At 37.4% G+C, this 23,148-nt stretch overlaps 1 protein-coding gene across 1 annotated transcript; it reads right to left on the bottom strand.

The window, feature by feature from the left end:
* Nucleotides 1-1,124: 1,124 nt before the first annotated feature.
* On the bottom strand, nt 1,125-21,562 carry lmcd1 (LIM and cysteine-rich domains 1). The gene is made up of 6 exons (XM_046875392.1): nt 21,413-21,562; nt 14,118-14,206; nt 13,361-13,616; nt 10,582-10,917; nt 4,687-4,902; nt 1,125-4,009 (listed from the first exon to the last, which is right to left on the bottom strand). Exons 1-6 carry the CDS (start codon nt 21,437-21,439, stop codon nt 3,884-3,886), a joined length of 1,050 nt encoding a protein of 349 aa, XP_046731348.1. The 5' UTR covers nt 21,440-21,562; the 3' UTR covers nt 1,125-3,883.
* Nucleotides 21,563-23,148: the final 1,586 nt, after the last annotated feature.

The raw sequence follows: 23,148 nt of genomic DNA, 5'->3' as shown, positions 1-23,148 counted from the left end.
TCCTTACCTCACGAACTATCAAGAACTATCAAATGAACCTCATGAACTATCAAATGTATGAGTGTATCTAAAGCCAGTGCATTCGGTATAGCCTGGTTTGAACATTATACAGTATGGTGGTACGAACTGTGCTCTGTTCTCATGCTTTGAACCAGTCCAAAGATTTATGTACCTTCATAATCATTTGAATGTTGTTTTGTTCTGCCATAAAGCTGGACCTCACAGAGAGAAGCAATTGTATTCTGCAGAAAGAGCAGATGATTTCTCCAGTAGAGAGACCATTTAGAAATTCCAAAGATAATCCAGTGTGCCTGATGAATTTCGCATCATTTTTTATAAAAAGAATACATTTGCAAGTTTAGGTCAATAAAATGCTTTTGCTGTCTTAAAAGTAATAATACACCTTTCAATTTCCCGGCAGTGTGTGTAGTCAACCAGCAAGCTGAACAGGTTTGCTAATGAAAGGTCTTGGATTTGTGCATGTCTGCTGAGGAAAAAACATATGGAGAAGGAACATGTTCGAGCAGGCAGTTATAGAGACAATCGTATCTATATCATAATAACAGCATGTGTCAGGAAGTAGACTGATAGTAGACAAGATGGGGTTATTAAACTAAAATGGAATTTCTTGGCCTTTTTATTTTTTTGCTCTGTCTAAAGATGTCTGCCAAATGCCATAAATGTAATTATAAACCACAGCAATAAAGATTCTTGAAGATGATATTATTGCCTAAACTCTTTCACATTGTAGTAAAGTTTTCTGCAAAGAGCTTTTTTTTAATATTCATTATGGAAAAAAAAACCCAAGTGTTAGTGATATTTTCACCATGAAAAAGTCTTCCAGATGAAGTGCTTTGTGTTTTGAGGTTTTTCAGTTCAAACTACTTTTTGTGTCTTATTAAATTAAAAATAAATTAAGGCTGTTTTGGGAATGTTTTGAAATAATCTTACCTCTTTAATGTGAACAAAGTTTCAGGACAAATATAAAATTCTGTAGAATAGCAGGATTAAAGGATTAAAACCAAATAAAGTGCTGTTATAGAAAAGTAATCAATGAATACGGTTTGTAAATGAATGAAAGTGAGAACACGCATAAATAAAAAAAAACAATAAAGCCAGCAAACTGTATATTGTGCGATATTTATTCATAGGTCAAAGAAAATACATTTAGACATAAAAGCACAAATGTCAACCAGGTCAAACTGTCTGGGAATCGAATGTGCAAACGTTTGTATACCCTTAGGAAAACATTTTTTTAAACACAAATAAAAATAAATATTGTAATAATAGTGAAAACACACAATTTAAACAATCCAATTATGTATTTTTTTTAAATACAATATAAATATTCATTTCGTTAAAATCCTCAAATCAGCTTTTGTATACACTCTGAAATGGATGTATTAGGGTGTATAAAATGGTAAAATATTGGGATTCTTTTTTTTTTTTTCCATTCAAAAGCCATGTGGGGATGAAAACGTTTGCACTTGTTTGATATACATTCAACAACAAAAATAATTCTTTAAAAAACAAAAGAAAAAAAAAAAAAGGACAAAAAGTTGAATTTCATCAAATGCCGTTTTAAAACAAACAACACAAATCATTGCATCGGTCCTTATGATCAAACAATGGACACAAACATCGCTTTCAGAATCAAATATACATGAATAGAGTCTTTATAGATTTAAGATTAATACTTAAAAGATTTAGAAGAAAATATTCAATACAGACTAAATCAGATCTCTGGTTAGTGTCCTTTACGTATTTTACATTCCAAATTCAGCCTTCCAGTTGATTTATTCAAAGTGAAGATGTCAACGCAATATCAAAATAACTCATCATTGGTTTACTATAGAAAACATGCGACAGATTCCTGGTAATAAAATCTATTGAAAGGTAATAAACTCATTCTACCAGTGGTATATGGTGCCTGAAATCCTGCCTCATCCTACTATTCCAGTTTAAAATATGACTTTGTAGCCTTTTAATTGCCCTTCGTTTACTTCTACACATCATCATCATCATCATCATCATCATAAATTACAAAGCACCAAACACATTCCCTCTTTTTATATTAAGAGAATAAGATATAAAACTAGAGGTGGGAACAAGATTATGATTCCGTGATATCAAAACCTATTTAGTTTTAAGATCTTTCTTTCTCCGAGGCTGCACTGATCACGTGAAAGAAAAATAATCGCGTGCCGTCGCCTCGTCAAGTCCGTACTTTTCGAGCGCTTTAATCATAACCGTGTGAAACCTAATATTCATAATAAAAATAAGCACAGGAACAGGCTTTCACATATAAGGCATTTGTTTTTTTCTCTCTAAAACATAAAACATCTGGATAAACATTTTCAAACAATGCCGAGATGATAAAGGGTTAGGTTACTGCCTGAAATCCAAACCGCCCAAGCTTGGACTTGTGTTTTGTGGCTGGTGTTGAAGAAATCTGATTATTCGTTTCTGTAAATACTTTTTTACAAGTGGGAGAGAATTCGAACTCATAGGCAGGGTAATGAGGAAGATTTCCTTTAACACACACAGAATTTTATATTGTACATTTAATACTCCATCCATTAAAGATTTCACTTTCTACCAAGTGCCATACACTTAATGAGTAACTTTAAGCTCCTTGGTGGGGTTATTGAGGGCAGATGGGCCGGGGCATGTATTTTAGAATCTGCTGAGATTTTCATGCACAGAACAGTCACAATACATCGGGGCCACAGGTGCGATCAGGGTGATCATTGAAACCGGAGTCTTAAGCAGCCATAGCCCGGATGCCGTGTGTGTTCTGAGATGCTTTTCTGTTCACTGCGGCTGTAAACACAGATTTGTTCAAACCCCCCGTAGGCTTCCTGTTGGCATAAACCATTCTGGACATTTTTTTCTTGGCTGACTGGATAACTGCACGAATGACCAGGTGTACATGTGTTCCAAATAAAGAGAGAGAATGTATTCATGTATTCATCTACCGTGTCCAAACATTTGACTTGTAGCATTTATTTATTTATAATACCTACATCATTCAAAAAGTGGAGCCAGACATGGCATTTTATACAATCGTCCAACTCTCCCATCATCACAGGAATCCTTGGTCAGGCCGTAAGTGTCAGGGTTATGAAATATTTACAAACACACTCGCATGAACCGCCCTGATGCGTAGGCTGCGCTCGCTCGTGAACTCTTGCCCGTGTGCTTATACGAGACAGGATCTGTTTTATCTCGGACAGCGCCGGCAAACGGCCGCTTGTGAAACTCCAGACGGATCAGCTGGCAAGAGAGGGACCTTTCTGCCTCGCGCCATCTGTCTTCAAAACAGATAGCGCTAAGTGTTTTCTACATCTCTCTCCGAGATCTTTTTGAGACTTTTATTTTATCTCGTCTCTCACTATTCACGTTATCGCTCACGGTCTAATCGCTCCTGAACGTTTTCTGACAAAAACCTCCAGCTCATCTGTGACTCATCCATATGCTCTCATGTATGACGCAAACAGGTCGCAGCCCTAAAGGTTCATCCTGCTCCAAGCTGCACACATGACTGCGTTATATAATAAGTATTAGCGCAGTGGGGTTTTTCTCTAAACATTAGGGTGTGGGCGTAATCAGTAATGCACTAAAACCTTTTTTTTTGGGGGGGGGGACCATTTGATGATATACACTCGCTATTGAAAAGTTCATTCTCTTAACACATGCACTAGATCTAATTTCCACCAATGTTTAAATTACTGGTGGCGTCATTTTAATTCATAGACATACTTCATGTATAAAAGAGAGAGACAGTCTGGATGGCATGTCAGGTCTATTAAAATAGAGCAAAAAAACAATGTGGTATATCTTTACATCCAAACTGGCCTTCTGCTTTCACAGGTCTGGACTTTCACTTTTCGTTTTTTTTGGTGCAACCACAGGCAACATGGAGATTCTGGCCACACTGCCAGCAGCAGAAATGCTCCTTATGCCAGGTCTGGCCTTTTTCCTGGTGGCATGTCTCAGAGAAGATCAGCTACAATGAAGAAAAGAGAGAAAAGGAAGGACAAAAGTTAGCTCTTAAAATGTTTTTCTCTGATTTCGAATCTCAAAGGTTAAAGGTCTTGAAGGCCTACTGTCTTTATCTCAATCTACAACATCTGCATAAACAGGACAGCCTGGGCTTATAATGATAAATAACCAGAGTCAAACGCTGAAGGTCAAACAGTTATGGAAATCCGATCCGAATATGGTAAGAAAAACTTCAATATCACTTTCAAATATGCTTCAGAAGGAAACAATGCAATGTTTCCTTGAAATAAACAAAATGAGTTGTTTATTCCACCCCTAAGCTGCACTGCATTTTCCAAAGAGTCATAGCGAAAGGAAGTGAGATGAGTTATGTTAAGGAGAAAGAAAGGCTTTTTGTTGGTTGGTTATCTCAAAAGTAATTCAGCTCACATGTTCAAAAACAGTGACAATCATTAAACACCTAAATAACAGTGTGTGAAGGGAATCACAATATATTTTTTAAGCATGTTCCAATCAAATAACTGTACTATTAGCACGTATCAGTGATGCAATCACCAAATTAGACACATTTCTTTTTTAACGGAACCACAAGTGAGATATTATAATCCCCGAGTTATTAGAAAATACATCTATCGTCAGAGCACGATCAGGATTCTAATATGCGTGACAGAAAGTGATTACCTCATCGCAGCCCGGGCAGCGTGGCTTCAGGCTCTGGCAATAATGCCGTCCACATAGAAGCGTGTCTTTACTCCAGAAGTACACCAGATCCACCAGCGCCTCGCCACACTCCACACACACAAAGCAGGTTGGGTGCCAGAGCCGCTCGTATCCTGCTCTGTCTGCGTAGACGACGGGGCTGTCTAAGGCCGCCAACTGCCCACAGCCGCTACAGTTCTGTAGAGGACAAAAAAAAACACAGAAGAGATAAAGATAAAAACAGTTTTACATGTTTAACAATTCAAGATCATATAAGTGGAGCCCAGCTAGGATTATTATTAAGCACTGTTACTCTTAATTCCTTAATATTTATAAGGGTTTTGATGGAAATAGTGTCATAACAGTGTCTGTATATTCTGTTTCTATTCTTGTGCATTTCCCCTTTAACAGTTAAGGCCAATTACGAAGTTTTTTCCCAAAACCTTTTTTTTCAAATTAATCAGGCTGAGAAGGGAAAAAGAAAATACAATAGAAATTATGAAATAATGGATTCTTGGTTATATCTATTCATCACTCTGTAGAAACGCTCTTAAAGCATACGTTCACAAGGTTAAATTAGACCCTCATTCCGAATTTCCTGGGAGATAATCAAAGCCACATTGTCAGGACTACAATCCCACAGGCCCCCAAACAGAGCATTCCTGTTATGATAAAAACACAAATCAAGCACAGATGTTCAAGATCTAATTATTTTCAGATCCTGAAATGACCCTCCTCCCTAAAACAATCCTACCTTAAATAAAAGTATGAAGGACGATTAGAACAAAGATTTTAAGCACTGGGGATGTTTCAGATATCAAATATTACAAATGAATAGAAACCTAATGGTTCTGTTATGCCGTGGGGAGAATTTAGATTGCTGTAGATCCACTCGTTCCCTGTTTTGTACAGTACGTCGTTGTTAGAGGCTTTATAGGTATGCAGGGTGCACAGACAAACTGTATACCACACATATCCATAAAGGCCCTCAACCCATACGGTATATTTACACTCTTGTGTGTCATGTGTATGTGTAACGCTGTGTCTGAACTGTTCTTAAGGTGAAGGCTGGTTGGCTGCTGGGAGGTATTGAAAAATGTTTTGAGACCCGCTCTGTTTTCAAGAAAGTACTCTATTATCTACGTTTACTTAATATCACTTTCAAAAATAGTTCCCTTGCACAGCAATACAGCGCTCCCAGCGTTCCTGACACTTCTGGAATGTGTCCTGAAGTCTTCTTTTCAAGGCGTGTCAAGCATTCGCACTGGATCTCCGCAAATGTGTAAAAACGGCGACCTTTGTGCTGGATCTTTATCTTTGGGAGGAGGGCGAAGTTTGGTGAGTAGGGTGGGTGAGATCATGCTGTTTCCGGCGAGAGCCTCACATGTGAGGAGAGCTCGGTGACAGAGTGCATCGTCATGGAGAATCCAGTTTCTCGTGCGCCCTTTTTTTTTTGTCCATGATGAAATCAAAAACTTAATAATGCATGTGGTCAGATTAGCACCACTTGAACAGCTCCCGATGTTCACAGGACGATGTTTTTTAGAACTGACTTATGAAGGTCGGTGCTCGCTGTGCCTGTGCGTGCAGCCTTGTGCTGCCATCTGTTGGCGTGTTATAAAACTAATCTAGAAATTTTTTTATACCATTATGGTAACATTTCTCTGCCAGGTTTAATCAAACATTTTAAAAAGTAACATTTTTCCAAACAGATCTGGATTACATCCTCTGCTTTCAAGCTTCCACAGTTTGTTTGTGCTCACCACAACTAGCGTGTGTTTTGTTAGAAATCTTATAAATGAAAAACAATTGTGGCGTAAATAAAAAAAAAAACTCTACCATCTGGTTTCATATTGATTCAAACGTGGTGAAATTATTATGTAATACACTTATTTACAGAAAAACAATATAAAAATATATTGTCTCATGTGAATGTAAAGTGCCGTCATATCAACTGGTCAATTGAATCCCACAGGATTGCAGACTTTACAGACTCTCTTACTTCCATCATTTTGTGATTGGTTGAACTGTTGAAATTGAGTAGAAAATTTAAGAAAAATGTTTGTTATGGCCTTTACAGTCACCTGATCATAACCTTCCAATATAGTTATACAGACTTGCAGAATCCTAGTGCACGGATGCTGTTCTGGTGGCTTGTAATAAGCCAACACCAGTGTTGTGCTAGTTACTAAAAAATAGTAACTAGTTACAGTTACTCGTTACTTGATTCAAAAAGTAACTTAGTTACTTTGTTGATTACTTACACCAAAAAGTAATGCGTTACTGTTAAAAGTAACTTTTTTTAAGAACGTTCTTTAAAGTTCCCATTAATGCCCTTTTATGCGTTATGGTCTATACAAACCCAAAACTGACTTAAACACAAAGTAATTTTTAAACACTATTTTATTTAAGTCAGACGAGCGCAAACTGAATATATCACAAGGATTTCTGAAATAAATAACAAAACTTTGGCTTCTGCATCATAAAAGCTGTTGTGTTGAGCTCTTAAAAATCTTCCTTTCACAGCTGAAGTATCAAAACTATCAACAATGTAGAACAGAACACCGGGTTAGCTTCTAGCTTCTAGCATGGAGTTCCTGGAGGAGCTTCAACAGATTGGAGTTTCTGTTTATCACAGTAGATACGAGCTTCGAACCAGAAAGACACAGCTTACATTTGACTTAAAAGTTTTTGTATTTATACTCAACTAAAGTGAAATAATGAGCATATTTCCACTTTGAGAAACTCGTCTTGCTCTCGCCTCGACTCGCCATTACTGCCGCACAGACCTGAATAAACGGAGACACGCCCACAGTGCGATTTCTTCGTGTATACAGAGGGTAATCCGGTAATCCACCAATCCTACAATGTGTCGCTGCTGTAAGCAGGTTAGACTGTAGGCTACACGTCAGCCGAAATTCATTCATTTAAAAAAGTAACGGGTAACGCACCATACAGTAACGGTAACAAAGTTACTTTATTTTTAAAAGTAACGCGTTACAGTATTAGTTACTGTCAAAAGTAACCAACACTGGCCAACACAATCACAAATCTGCATTTAGTGTCATATTTCAGTTCACAAGACTCCCACTAGAAACTCAGATGCGTTTTTGAACTCATTTTGCTGAATGGTGTTTCCTAACAAAAGACACAGGGGCATAAAATCTCAAATTTCTTTCAAATAAAATGCAATTTCAAAAAATCCAGAACCTGAGAGAACCCAACACCTCCGTCATCATATATATTAAATGACAACACAACAGTCGATCTACACAGGAAACTTTGATTAACCTTGAATGTTTTATTTGTTTAAACCATCATAAAACATGACCTCACAAACTCATTGTTCCCTAGTGCAAAGAATCCGTGCATGAACAGGAAATAACAGGAATGCCATGAAGCGTTTGCAATTAGAAAGAAAGAACCACTGAGCTGTTTTACTGGATAATAAATGCACCCTAGCAAGGTAAGCCTAAGACCCACACTAATTTATATAATATATATATATAATACTAATATGAATTTATATAATACTAATATGAACTCTAAATGTCAAATCACCATCGTCTGTCTGTGCCAAAAAAACAAACAAACAGAAAAACATTTAAGAGTAAATTCAGTTCTTATCATTTGTTTAACCCAATCATGTTTAATAAACGCTAGACACTGTAAAGATCACAATATAGATTAGTTTAGGTGCAGATTTTTGTTATGCTTTGCTATACTCTAGAATAGAAGTGCCCAAACTTTTCATATTCAAAGTAAAGTTACCATGGTTCTGCTCATTATTGGTTTTATAGTATTTAGAAAGTAAAGACATATATTTTCAAAGTTTTCCAGTTCAATAAAACTTAAAGTACAATAGAAATACAATCGATTACAATACTACAATTGATTAGAGGACGATTGCTTAATTGGCACCAATAGATGGAACTATAGGCTATCGGCAAAAATACATACTGCTAGTTTTTCCGGCTCATGGTTTGATGTTATAATGAGAGGGGCCTCCAGAGGCAAATCACTGATCACTGATTGGTTATCGGAAAATACGATAGAAACCTAGCTATTGGTATAATCCACTATCGTGCACCTCTAATAAAAAATATGGGAGCAATCGCAATTCTAGCACAGTAGTGATATAATACAGTACAGCCAAAGCCTTGTAATATCAGTGACCTCTAATGAGAGACATAAAGCTGTTCTTTAAGGTTTTTTCATTCACATATATTCTTTACATTTCATTTACGTTTGCACATTATGCAGCTTAAAATAATACAAAAAAATTTGAAAAAAGGTTAAATTAGAAAAGAAAATCTGTATCAGTAGCAGGCCACTTCTTTCCTCTTTATTTGAATTGCAAGACGGGCCAAATCAAAGGGTGACTCCAAGCCAACTGGATCATTAACTCTGATTTAATCCCCACCCCAAACTTGGATTCGGTCTAAATGACCACCAGGTTATAATTTAAATCCCAGGACTATCATTCAAATCAGTGGTGATTTCTTGAGCAACTGTACACACAGCTGTATTCTTGGATTGTAGCCTAAATCAATTCTAAAGCACTCGGTTTGCCAGGACATTCTTAGTGCTTTGGAAATAAAAAAACATCTTGAATTGAGAAGTAGAATAATAAAGAAGGACGATTGTAAATCATATACACAAAGTATCTAAAATATGAGTCAAGCTAATTCCAGGCTAGCCCAGCATTTTTCTAATAACATTACTAGGCATTATTTAGAAATAATTTATTTCTCTAAAACAAAAGACTTGCTTACTCAGCAACAGACTGCTTAGCATAAGACACGCTAACTAGGATTTTTTCCGTTGTACTGCCGTGGAGCAAAATTTAGACGGCTCTTGAGTTTTGCCTCAAAATAAGTGGATAATTAGCATTTATTCAGCCAGTTAGACTGACACATGACGTTTGGTTTATACACAAGTAAATGTAAAACATGTGGCAAGTGTGCTTTGTGTGCTTCTACACACTATATGCTAACGTCTTGGCAGAGGCAAAACCTGGCTTTCTGTTCTGTTTTGTTTTACTCGCTTCACTATTTTAAAGAGTGTGTTAAACAAAATAGCAGTTAACAAACAAAGACAAGAACGGTTTACTTCAATTAGCATGGTAGTGTGTCTAAGTGCAAAGTAAAAGTGGATAATTAGCCACTAGACAGCATTAAGCTAGTGTACGATAAATATAAAGTCTGTTCACTGACTTCAGGCTCCATGTCAGAACACTGCTTCTTCGTTCGCATATTAGAGCTCCATGTGGGGTTTTTTCCTCCACTATGTGGCCTTGAGGTGCAACACATTAGCTTTGTATTCAGATCTACAGCTTAGCCATTCTTTTATTGTTTCGCATTAAAGTGTCTAGTTACGACACATATTTTCATTCCCAGAGCACCAGATTAGATGGCATAAGTCAAGGCTGAATCAAAGGGCTGTGAGAAACACTGGCTGTAAATGTTCTTGGAATGTCTTGGGATGCTGACACTTTAAGTTTAATGAGAGAGAGAGATTGAGAGGTAGAGAGAGAGAGAGAGAGAGAGAGAGAGAGAGAGCGAGATGGATTGGTGAAGATAAATGATAAATGTTGGGAAACTCGCTGTCCAAGAATCTTGAACAAATTATGTTTTCCAGTCATTCCAAAACGAATAACTTGCTTTTTTTTCTCCTTTGCACAAAGGAGAAATAAAAGAAACAGTCTATAAATGTGTGTGTGTTTATATATATATATATATATATATATATATATATATATATATATATATATATATATATATATATATATATATATATATATATATATATATATATATATATATATATATATATATATATATATATATATATATATATATATTCAGTCAAACTTACATATTCACTTTTCTTGCCATTCTCCTCCAGTGTGCCATTGGTGGTAGGCTCTGGGTTTGGCTGTTCTTTCTCATTCTTCTGTTTTCCAGCGTTGTCTTTGGACATTCCTCCCTCTCCTGGCAGTGCTACCTCCCCCACTCCCAACGCCTCCTCCTTATAACTTTTTACAAACTCGGCCATGGCTTTGACTTCAGCCTCTGACAAGCTGTGGCACTGTGATGGATCCTGATCGTAAGCAGGGAGCTGCCTCATCAACTGCCTGCGCCTGTACAGAGCTCCCTCCGTGCCTGCTACGGGCCTCCTTTCCTCTGGTAGAAGCTCCATGTACTGCATAGCCTGGTGCGTGCACAACAAATACCATGAATGAGACCATAATTAAAAATCTATAACTATGAACTCATCAATTTCAATTCTGGATATGTTAAAACCTAGCGCAAGAAGTCTTACATTACTCCCACAAGGCCAAGTTAGTAATATAATATTAGTATAATATATAATATAGTTAAAAATGTTAGCATATTAATGTCGCATCGTTCCCATAAGAGAGACTAATATGAAACATTTTATACAAGCTGGTTATTCATGCATAAACCCAACATGCCTAATTTGAATGTTTTCGCTCTAAACCAGTGAGGCTCATGGTAACACTGTCTCACTGCTAAACTCTTATTAAATATGCATTTAAAATCAGAAGTTTTATATAAACTTTAAGAGCCATCAAACAGCCATTAAATGACAAATAAATAAATTTTTGGTAGCCATAAGATTTTGAAAATATGGAACTTTGAGGAACATGGTCACATGAATCTTCAGCTGGATTTAACAAAATCTTATTAACAAATACACAAAGTGACATGATAGATGTTAGCTTTAACAAAATCTAGCCTGAAGAGAACTCAGGAGTGGAGGAGGAGGAGGAAAGGAGTTTGACAGCTACTAATCTCCACTCTCAGTGTAAGTTGTAGTTCCTGGTGCGATGAGTGCTGCTTGCTTTTGTTTTTGCTTTGCTTTGTTTCTGCTGTTTATGTTATAACCACCTGCCTTTGTTTTGTTTCCTGTCCTGCCCCTGTCTTATCATTGGTTTGCTTTCCTTACCTGTTCTATGTTCATCTCGCCTTATCGTCTTGCCGATCGTATTTTGCATTAACGATTCTTGAATTGTTTACAATAAAGCCCTGTGTTAAGTATACACTCTTGCGTCAAGCCTCTAACAGAAGTTTACATTATAAAAAGGGCTCAGCAGTCTTTTACAAATCAAAGCTCTGAGAAAATTTAGGAGTAAACAAAAATAACGACGAATCACTCATTACTAAGCAGCAGGCATCTTAGTATAGTATTTGCCAACTGCTCTGTGGCTTAGCTGTGAAGTATATTTCGCAGTCGTCTCAAAAAACGGATCTTTTGCAACTCTTTTTCCAGTCGGACAGCTACTCACAAACATTTGCTTTCTATAGGTTCATCAAAAACAGGTGCCAATTCATTGCAATTCTCTATGCTTTATACTTAACTGCGGAGGCCACTGATTGGGTCACATTCGTCCTCTGCCATCGTAAACTTCTAAAGCCGCCTTTAAAGCGACCGCAGATATTCCTAAACCCGCTAAAAGAAAACATGCCCTCTGTGCGCAGGAGAACAATAGTGCTACAGTTCTTTACTGAACTTTAAGTACTTTCGAAGACAGCGCTAACAAACTTGGAGAGACAATCCTAATTACTGCAACAAAAGCCACGGCACAGCACGAAGTAAGACAAAAGTCACCCTGGAGCGGTCATTAAGGCAGGCCTGGTTCCAATTCACACTCTTTAAACCATGGAAAAACATGTTGATAGAATTTGTGGAGAGAAAATAATCCCGAGCTCCACTGCAGTGAACCTGCCGTTCTCATTCGAGAAAACAAAGCTCCCCGATACACACGGGGCTTGAGGAAAAAGACGGGTGGCTCAGATGGCTGAAAAACAGTCGACCATTTTCCCCACGAGAGATGCAAGTTCTTCGCTTCGGCACATAGCAACGTGCTTCCTGGCAGCCCAAAGCGGAATAGTAAAGCTGAAGGCTTATTTCCAAATCTCCACCCCACCCAACAACAAAACCCCACATGCAGTGCCTCTGGAAGGACTAAACACGACATTCAAATCAAGTGGAACACCAGAGAAGTCCAGGGCAAATTAGATCTCCGTATAAGAATAGGAGCAGTGACAGCCAGCAAGTTGCGAAGGAGAAAAGGTCAGTCTCGTTCCTGCAACTCAGAGTGCCAGATTATTTGACAGATCAGCGGATCCTATTCTGTTCCCCTGATACCAAACAACTACCGTTCATTCCTGTCCAGTGATACCAAACAACCGCTTCTAGGGTCAGGAGAAGAGATGAAATGTTTAAAGGTCCATTGCAAACAGTTGCAGCTTCAAATATCAAACACAGTATTCGATTTCTTCCTTCAACTGACGAGATGTAGGAACTCGAAATGGGCAGATAATGACATAATGCAATTTGTTGGAACTCAGTGAGGTTTATTTTCCACCCAAGATTTAATCTTTAAATCCTATTTAGAATGCTTTGACTATGAATGCCAAACTAGAGGTACATGTTGGCCAGAAGTGCAGAACTCATGTATGACTGGTTACCGTTGGTCTTGCGACCTGCAACTTATAAGATTCACAGGCCATTACAAGAGTTCCTCAATAGTTCCTATAGTTTGGGACCCCGCTCTGGACCACTATTTTGTAGGGTCTCATCACTTTCACTTTATCTCTCAAACGGCATGAAGGTGGTAATTTCTCACCAATTTTTGAGTCAGACCAGGTGGAGCCCAGTCATAGGTGATGGTGTTGAAGGTGGGGTCTTTGCGAGACACCACAGGGTTGGTGATGATCATGCGGTTGCGCTTGTAGACCCTCATCCCCTCTCCACCTTTGACTTTGGCAGTCAGGTGGGCGTACTTGGAGTTCTCTAACAATCGGCCCATTTTAAAGTCATCCTCAAGGTCAGAGCTGGACGCGTGGTCCTCTTGGCCGCAGTGACACTGAGTGCAAGCTTTTCTAGAGGAGGACAAATATGGAAATGGTTAGTATTGTAACAAAAAAGCATGTGGACTTGACCTCTGAGAAAATAGAACGCTACTCAGGTTCTTTGGTTTGATAATGGATGTTTAAAGGGAAAAAAATCTGTCATGATTTGTTACCATGAATTCCTATTTCATGGGTCTGGAAAGCGCACTACTCTCAAAGCATAGACCAGTCAACAAAATGCATTTTAATTGTGAACAGCTTACATAACGTGCACTTAACAGCGCTCAGTGTATATCGTATCAAGTGCAAAACCCTTTAAAAAAAAAACAACCAGCTTCGACTCGTCTGCCTATTTCTGCAAATTATCTTTCAAGCTCGTGGAAATGTAAACAGAGACGCCCACAATGGCTAGCAACACGCTTGCGGTGAAGCAAAAGGAGCATTCCCCAAACATCAAGGGAAATAGAGAATGAAGGGTTAGGGAGCCATGTCCTCGTTTTCTTTACGTTTTTAGCAGAGAGAATAAATCACCTCCAGGAATGTGGCTGGAATCCAGAGCAGATCCCTTTACATGTCAGACACGCCGCACCCCTTCCCGCTGGCGACTGCCCCACTGACATCTGGGAGAAAAAAGACAGAGGCAAAAAAAAAACAGAACGAAGAAGAGATTGAGTATTTTAGGGTTTTGGGTACTCGGTCATTAGCATTAAAATGATCGAAAATACGGATATTAATCAGATTTTAATCACAGTTGAGCAGACATTTCAGTCAGAAATTCTATCACATTTTCATCAAACAAGCTGAAATAATCGATTTCATCCGCTTGAATTAAATGATGAGCTCCATCTTTTATATGGCATGTTCCCTTTCTATAAATGTTTTTGTGAGTTATGAGTGTGGAATGAGAGCCTATAACCACTGGTGTTTCCTCTGAGTAGAAGAGGGTAATAATTTTCCACCATAATATGTTTAGAAAATCTAAAAAGCAGACATAATGGGGGCTCTATATTTCTTGCACATAGTCCATGCAGCAACATGTTTCAGACCGAGAAAACCACAGCATAGAAATGTTTATAAGCTGCTGTAATGTATGTTTAAAGGATCTTAAAGGAGCATTTTGCCATTTTGAAAACCATCAGTGAGGTGGATGGCAGTTGCAATGAAAACCTTTTCACTTCACCATCTATATAAGAAACTCCATATGCCTTATTAGGTTTGGGCCAGAAAACCTGAAAACAAAAAGATTAGGTATCCTGACATTATATGATTATTACAGGTACAGAAGCAGTTCTAAAGGCTACAAACTGCACCTTTAATAATATTTCCACAGCACAGACATGCCAAAACACAGATTCACACTGGAGCAGGTGTACACACTAAATGTGTCTCAAAAGGAAAATAGTCATATGCTGACACACTATAATGAAAGCCCTTTTCACCAGTGATTCACTAGGTCTCCTAGGACCCTGCTTGTGTGTAATAGCCAGCAAGAAAGAAGTGCCTAAAGAACCCAAACATGGTGCAAGTACACACTTGTCCTATTCACCACTACAGAGGTAATTACATGAGCTACAGCACACATAGTGTTCGCTGGAACACTTTGCCAGGTCTTACTTGTCCCACATTTCAAAGCAGGGGGTGAATTAAAAGTCAGTACAGTGTACAGAGAAAAATCTTTCATTATTTAGATTACCCTGGATTAGATCAGGGTAATCAGTAAACTGTCCTGGACTCCAGAAGCACTTCAGGGCTGGAGTTGATGAGCCATGGTTCACACAAATAAGCTTTCTCCACAGATCATTACAAAAGGCCTAGAAGGTGTTTACTTATAACTAGTTTTAAGTTGATTTCAATAGTGCATTTCACAATGGACACTGTCCTAAAGCAACTTTACAGAATGTAAGAATTATGGAACAAAAATTTAAATAAGTAAACTATGTGTATTTATCCCCAATGATGAAGCCTGAGGCAGCTGTGGCAAGAAAAATACTCCCTTAGATGGTGAAGAAACCTTGAGAGAAACCAGACTAAAAAGGGGAACCCATCCTCAGTGGGGTGGCACCAAGAGTGTGATTATAAATCATGAAAACATTACAAAACACCAGAGAATGAGAAATATCATTAAACCGGAGTGTGTGATTATGACTAATGTCCTTTCTACAGTCTTTTACAGTCAGTTGGAGTTGTGGAACGAGGTGCTCCTGAGCAACTCATAAATTAGCTCAACATCTGAGTTCATTTTAGATTCGACACCAACTCCTCCATGCCAGAGCCTTTAAATGTACAATGATGGAGAACCAGCAAATGTAGAATCTATTTTTGAGTATTGATTAAGATTTTGTTTATCCTCAAAGTCCAATGTCTGAAATCTTCATGAAGTGAAATCTAACTGAATGCCTCAGGATCCTCGCTGGGTCGGCATCTTCTCTTTGAAGGTCCAAAATCTTCATAAAGTGGGACAAGACTTGAAGTGAGGTAACCTCTACATGCCTCAGGATCCTGTTTGGTGGTCGGATTCTTCAAATTTTACATGATGTCTAAAAATTGGAGCTAAATCTAATTGTACTCAAAAGTGACAATGCAGGACTTCATGTTGGGAAAACAATATTAAACACTAAGATTGACAATATAATAAACCAAAGCATGTGATGAACATCACTTGTATATAAAGGCTACTTTTTATCCCAACAGTCCAGCATGTGAAACAAAGTCTAAATCCATTCCGACCACGTAGCTGAAGTATCAGTTCGACTTTGTAGCATTTGAAACACAAAACATAGTCAACCAGTTTAAATTCGTCTTCTGTAGTATCTTTACTGGACATACAAGTCTTATGATACAAACCATTTCAAGAAGCCATGAGTTGAAGCCACACTGTGCAACGTGCATGTCTAAATAATAACATGCCAACCTTTAGGAACAGTTTTGCCAAGAAAACCAGACACATAGTCAGAGAACTGTATGTTTGTTTCTTTTACTTAGACCTAGAAGGTGTGGCCTACAGTGTGTAAACAGAAGTATTCAATGTTTTTAATGGTCTCACTCAGCACTGGCACCCTGGCAGTTCATGGATCTGAACTCTGGTCATAAGCACAGAGCCTTATTTGTTGCGCTTCTCCCAAAATAGCACCTATGTGCTGGAGTAACACTCCATTGTCCGGAAAAGGCAAGTATGTGAGAGGACAGGTATGAGAGATAAAATGAGGACCACTAGGAATGGGAGATATGTAATGACAGAAGCTTAGAACATCGGCTCTCTCAGAGACCGTTTGTCAAATGGTCACTCAGTCAACACGGACAAAAGCCCAAAGTCAACACATCACAGCGAAGGTATAAGATTTACACTTCAGAGACTGTGGCTTATGGCGCATGATGAAGTATCATGTTAAAAAAATATAAGTATATTATAAATAGAAAGTGAACAAAACAGCACTGCATGTAACCATGACACTAAAACCCTGTCGAAAGCGCAGACATATTTATCTCATGATTCCAGCATCCTCACGTAAAACAAGTCAGTGTTACTAACGCATTCTGTACCCCCTTGACACCCTGTAAGCCTCTGACATCTACTAATGAATGACTGGGAGAAGTCCCGAACAGCTATAGTGTTTAGTTTACAGGTTCAGGTTTCCTCTAAAGTACACAGGTCAAGTGGCTATTTATCACCCAGAATAACTCACAAGTACAACAAAGAAGCTAAATGACTCCAGACCCGGGCTCTGTATACAAAATATAATCCAATAACAAAGTCATTAGTCACTGCTCATACATGCCATATCCAGAATTAATCTCACAACAATGTTCCATTGATGCAATTCATTCATACTGAATGTGTCATTTCAATTATAGCCAAACACTTGTTCATCTCTAGTCAGGCTGTTAAAACGGACATCCCAAGTTTAAAACCTGGAGATTTATCATCCAAATGCACTTGCGATGTTAAGATATTTTGAAGAAGAGCAGTCCTTCAATTTATCTGTACTGAATTAAGTTCAATGATAAGTACAGGTATTTTGTACTTTGTCTAAGTAAAGTACAAACACCCTGCTAGACATGTTACTTCTATAAAAAATACTCCTTTCAAATTTCTACTTAAAGAAATGACAAACTACTTGCTTTTAAATTTATGTAAATATCTAAAACTTCTGATCTATGACAACGATATTTGAATAATTTATGCCATCCAATGAAATTGTTCACATCTTCTGAACATCACACCGTTTTAAGGAGACAGTTTTTTGATTGTTAGAGGGCACAGTGTAAGTAACAGTATATTTGTTTAAAGTAGCAAAGAATAGCCTGTTTTTCTCTATTTCTGAAATGTAGTGTATTAAAAATTGAAGATTGAAAATAAAAATACTTTACAGATACCTAAAATATTTGTAAGTAGAAAAACCTTGCTACCGTACTTTACTGATAAAAGTCAAGGTCAGAAAATCCAACTAGATTCTAGTAAAAACTCCATGCAAACATGTTCTGATATAATGTTAAAAACTATTTAGTACATACAATTAAAAAGTTCCCAAATGTTTTCATATACATATACTTGGCATTGCCCTATATATTTACATTTACAATTATGACATGTGGCAGACACCCTTATTCAGAGAAACTTACAATTATTTGATTTATACAACTGAACACCGAGCACATGACAGTTAAGGGCCTTGCTCAAGGGCCCAGCAGTGGCAGATTGGTGGGGCTGGAATATGAACTCACATCCTTCCAATCAGAAGTTTAATGTCTTAATTACTGAGCTACTACTACCTTATATAAATATACTGAACCCCATTTCATATGTAGATAAACCATGCAAATGAGAATTTTATACAGAGCCCAAAATATATTTAGACAAAATTGTAAAAAAAAGTCTTACAATAGTACTAGAAAACTGAAATTTATTTTGTCAACGGCAGTCACTTGTATCACAAAACTTCCACACAAGATCTCAGTCATAAACCCTTCAATCTCCCCTTTTATAGCTGCAGTGTGTGCACGGCAAACAGTCAGTTAACAGGCGGATGTTGTTCCAGACGGTAGAAAATTAAACAGTGAGAAAGCCTGAGTCAGAAGGTTGATGTTTTAGTTTAACAGAAGTCATGCTGGAGCCCAGAGCGCTTTCACGATGAAAGAACACAAATATGGGGATTAATGGGATATTAGCAACAAGCTGAATGATTCAGGAGAAGACCATTCACTTGAAAAACAAAAACGGAAAAGAAAAAACACTGAGCAAAATACCTCAAACGTAAATGTCAAAAGATTATTACAAAATACAGAGGGGAAAAAAACAACAAAATAAAAACATTTGCATTTTAAATACATAGAAAGATGTAAGTTTTGTGTGACATGACTGAAAGCTAAAACTAATGCTAGGTGTATCTTTTAGAAACCATATGAATATCCTTTTATATATATTTTCTGTTTGTCTAAAGTTTTAAAGTAGTACTGGTAGTAGTACTTGGATATTAAGGTAAATTATGGATCAAATCCATGAACAGCTCACCTGATGTTAATGGTGAGTTAGCACAAGCTTAGCACAGCTTCTTTGCCTTGCTGTTAAAACGCATGATGAACAATAAATCATACAAATTTTATGTAAGATGTTTCCAATAAACAGTAGCAGGCTTTGAATGGTGTTGAATAACATGTTAGATAAAACACATGACTCACTTTCTATTTTATTATTAATGGACTGTTCACAAACATAATGGGGTAACCATTGAAAAGTTGATGCTAGCATTGTGTTCTAGGCAAAGTTTTGGTGCAAATTTCTGCCTTGAGATTCTTCAAAGACAAACCAGCAGAATCAGGAAATGTTTATTTATTTATCTATTTAAAGTTCCTTCAACCATAAAACTGTATATACTATTCAAGTTACATTCGTTTGCCAGTTGTTCTGAGAGAACTTTATAATACCACCATAATGTACTATTCAGACTTTAGGACAGCTTTATGACTATTGATTTCTTGCAGGTTTCTTCAGCACCAATACTTTTGCGTTTGTTTTGTCATCTTGTTACTTACAAATATCATCCACATATGCATGTTTTATTGTCTGATATTTGGTTATGAAGCAGTTATGTTACTGTCAGATCTGATGAAGGTGAATAAGTACCTTCCCTTTGAGAAAAATAGCAATAAATAGAGGTTATACAACGTTCTACTTGAAAGCATGGTGGGCACATATTTCTTTTGAGCAACATCCAGAAGGCAGATGAGAAATGAAATTCACATTTGCAGACATTGATCCAGCATATTCATCCTGCCAGGACAACCAATCATGCAGGTACATTTTCAACCCTTCCTCCTGTTTTAGATTATTTTTCTCGTGTGTCTGTGTGAGAGTTTTTTCTTTTTTGCTTTTCCAGAACGTTCAGATGAACAGCCTATTTTGCGACTAACGTTACATGGATCGGTGTATCTAAATCGAACATATCTTCATATATTCTCTGTATACAGTGGATTTCATGTTAAGGTATTTTTTATTAGAATTGTTCTGATTTTATGGTTAATATCAACAAGCTGTTCTTGAAATGCTCGATCTTAAAATTCAGATAGTTATACATTTTCTACTTAGTTTCAGAGAGAAGATTTAGAAATTGAGTTCAATATTATTGCTCAGAAGAAATGACCACTAACATGTAAGAAAATGAAATGATTAATATTTGATTTAAAGGCTTACCAGAATCAATATATATAATTTTTGTGAAGCAAATTGACATAAGTAAAATCATCAATTGAAAAAATGTTATAATATTATAATGTTATATACACAATATATATACATTTTTGCCCTCATGAATGAATAATGAGTTTTCATCTTTCAAATCTTAATTTCATTCATTACTAAGGCAGCAAATGAAGTCCTTTCATTCCTTAGAATACGAAGCTGAATACAGCTTCTTTATTACATTCTACATTGCACAAGCACCAAGCTCAGGAACTCATAATGTGCCTGTGAAATGTGAATACTCAGCATTTCCTTTTGTTAGACATAGCATCCAAACGGAAGGCTGAGACATACCACGGTCAGCGTCCAACGACGGAAAACGGTGCTGCTGAAACGTAGGAAACTATTTTAATCGGTCTGTCAAGAGACACGGGCGAGAGTAAAGTGGCCACCACTGAAGAGACACTAGAAGCTTTATTATCACTCAGGAAGGTTGGATGGACAAGCAGAGGCCCAGTAGAACACTCACAAAGAACAAGTCACTTTTGTATTTCACAATATAAGGAGTGCAAAATGATTCAAAATGTATCAGATGAAGCAAATCTTAAAGGTGTTATGAATATGTTTTGCAGGTAATTTGGAAATCTAGGACTCACTACATACAGTATTTGATCATGGTATACCAGATCATTATATACCATTGGGGTGTGTGTGTGTGTGTGTGTGTGTGTGTGTGTGTGTATATATATATATATATATATATATATATATATATATATATATATATATTTATTATTATTTTTTTTACTAATTTTGTTATATCAAAGATTTGCACCATAAATCATATATCAGGATGATATTAAGCACAAACATGTTATTGTGGAAAATATGCATATTGTCATATTTATTCATCTGCTTGCAATTGACTCAAAACTCTATAATTTCTATCAAAATCATTCAACATTTTTATTATTCAATAAACAAGTTATTATTATATACCTTATATTTATGCAACAAAAAAATCATACATTTGTGAAGCTTATAATAACAAACGTATTATTTTGGCTTATACCTCATTATGTCCAAAACATTAAGGTAACCTGATGATTTATGCAAAAAAAAAAAAAAAAAAAAAAAAACTTTTTCTCACCTTTTGCATCCCGGAAATCACCTCCATTGTGGTGAAATAGCCCTAAGGACCAAAACAATTTTCAACGCGATGAAGTCTCGGCTCTCCAGACAGCTCTGTCTTGCCATGTGGTTCACAAAGCTCTATTTAAACTGAATGGGGTCTACTGGGAATCCCTCGCGCACTCCACCCACCAATCACAGCACACGGGCCAGCCGGCCAGCCAATCAGAGACGCCGCCGATTTCCGGTTTTGAACTCGGGGCTCTGTCGAAAACTGTCATACTTCCTTACTAAGAAGTAGAAAAAACAGTACCCCAGAACTGCGTCTGTACGATTTGTAGAGTTATTTAATATACACACGTAGCACATGAATGGACTAAATAGTATGCTAGAATAGTGAGCAAACATCTGGCAACCAGGGAAACATGCAAATGAGTATTATTACGTCCTTATTAGTATGGGTGTAGGCTTCAGGGATAGATATGGAGGCCACGCCCTTCGTTCAGGATGAAGGAAAAAAAGAGAAAGACTTGAATGACATCAGCCGTGGCCATGAATGTGCGATATAAGCGTGGAAGAATGTACGACTCACATTCTTTTGTCATCAGTTACCTCCTGAGCTGAGGGGTGGATGTTTCCTGTGTTCAGACTCAACACTTTCTTTTTGCCTTTTTATGGAAGAGGCCAGGCAGAATGTATGAAAAGAGTGGATTGCAGGGGAAAAGGAGCCCACTTCAGCTATTTTTGGTATGAAGAAGAAAAAAAAAAGATGGATCGGAAGTCTGTAGATTATGAGTCAGAGGTCTAGACTTTATAATAGATCTTAATTATCTAGAGGGCTGACATGTGTTGCCAATTAAAAGCTCCAGTGATTTCTGGCTTGTCACTAAATTAGGTTTATTCTATAAGTATGAAATAAACAGTGCTGTTTTAGGAAACTAATAAACCGCTGTGAGGTCTCGGGTCAATTTCATCATGGATCGTTTTCCAATAACCACGTATCTCGAGGACATTTTGAATAATATACATGCTTTACATGTTCATAAGTTCCACTAAAGCAGGTATAAAAGTGTCCAACCTCTAATTCCAACCTCTTAAAGTTACAACACAAAAACACAGCATGTCTTTTTAGAGGTTAGAGACTGAAAAATTACTGACACTGGAGACTCCTTCTTCTTCTTCTTTCGGCTACTCCCATTAGGGGTTGCCACAGCGGATCATCTGTCTTCATACCACCCTGTCCTCTACATCTGCCTTTTCACACCAACTACCTGCATGTCTTCCCTCACCACATCCATGAACCTCCTCCTTGGCCTTCCTCTTTTCCTCCTTCCTGGTGGCTCCATCCTCAGCATTCTCCTACCGATATACCCCATGTCCCTCCTCTGCAACCATCTTAATCCATCTTAATCTCGCCTCCCTCACCTTGTCTCCAAAACGTCCAACATGCGCCGTCCCTCTAATAAACTAATTTCTAATCCTGTCCATCGTCGTCACTCCCAACGAAAACCTTAACATCTTCAGCTCTGCTACCTCCAGCTCCACCTCCTGTCTTTTACTCAATGCCACTGTCTCTAATCCATACAACATCACAGATCTCACCACAGTCCTATAAACTTTCCCTTTCATTCTTGCAGATACTCTTCTATCACAAATCACTTCTGCTATCACTCTTCTCCACCCACTTCCATATATATTAAGTAGATATCTCATTACAGCTTTGACGTAGCAGTATGTGATGTACATTACATCCAG

This window comes from Silurus meridionalis, chromosome 19, assembly GCF_014805685.1.
Source record: "Silurus meridionalis isolate SWU-2019-XX chromosome 19, ASM1480568v1, whole genome shotgun sequence".
Taxonomy (NCBI): Eukaryota; Metazoa; Chordata; class Actinopteri; order Siluriformes; family Siluridae; genus Silurus; species Silurus meridionalis.
Note: the sequence above shows the minus strand (reverse complement) of the source record. Positions and strands in the feature narration are given on the sequence as shown.

Excerpts from the sequence above, each read along its gene's own strand:
- lmcd1 (XM_046875392.1), bottom strand. The coding sequence starts at position 21,439 with ATGGAGGTGATTTCCGGGATGCAAAAG. Across the intron at positions 14,207-21,412 it reads TGATTTCCGGGATGCAAAAG|ATGTCAGTGGGGCAGTCGCC; the intron begins GTGAGAAAAAGT and ends TTTTTCTCCCAG. Across the intron at positions 13,617-14,117 it reads TTCCAGCCACATTCCTGGAG|AAAAGCTTGCACTCAGTGTC; the intron begins GTGATTTATTCT and ends GTCCTCCTCTAG.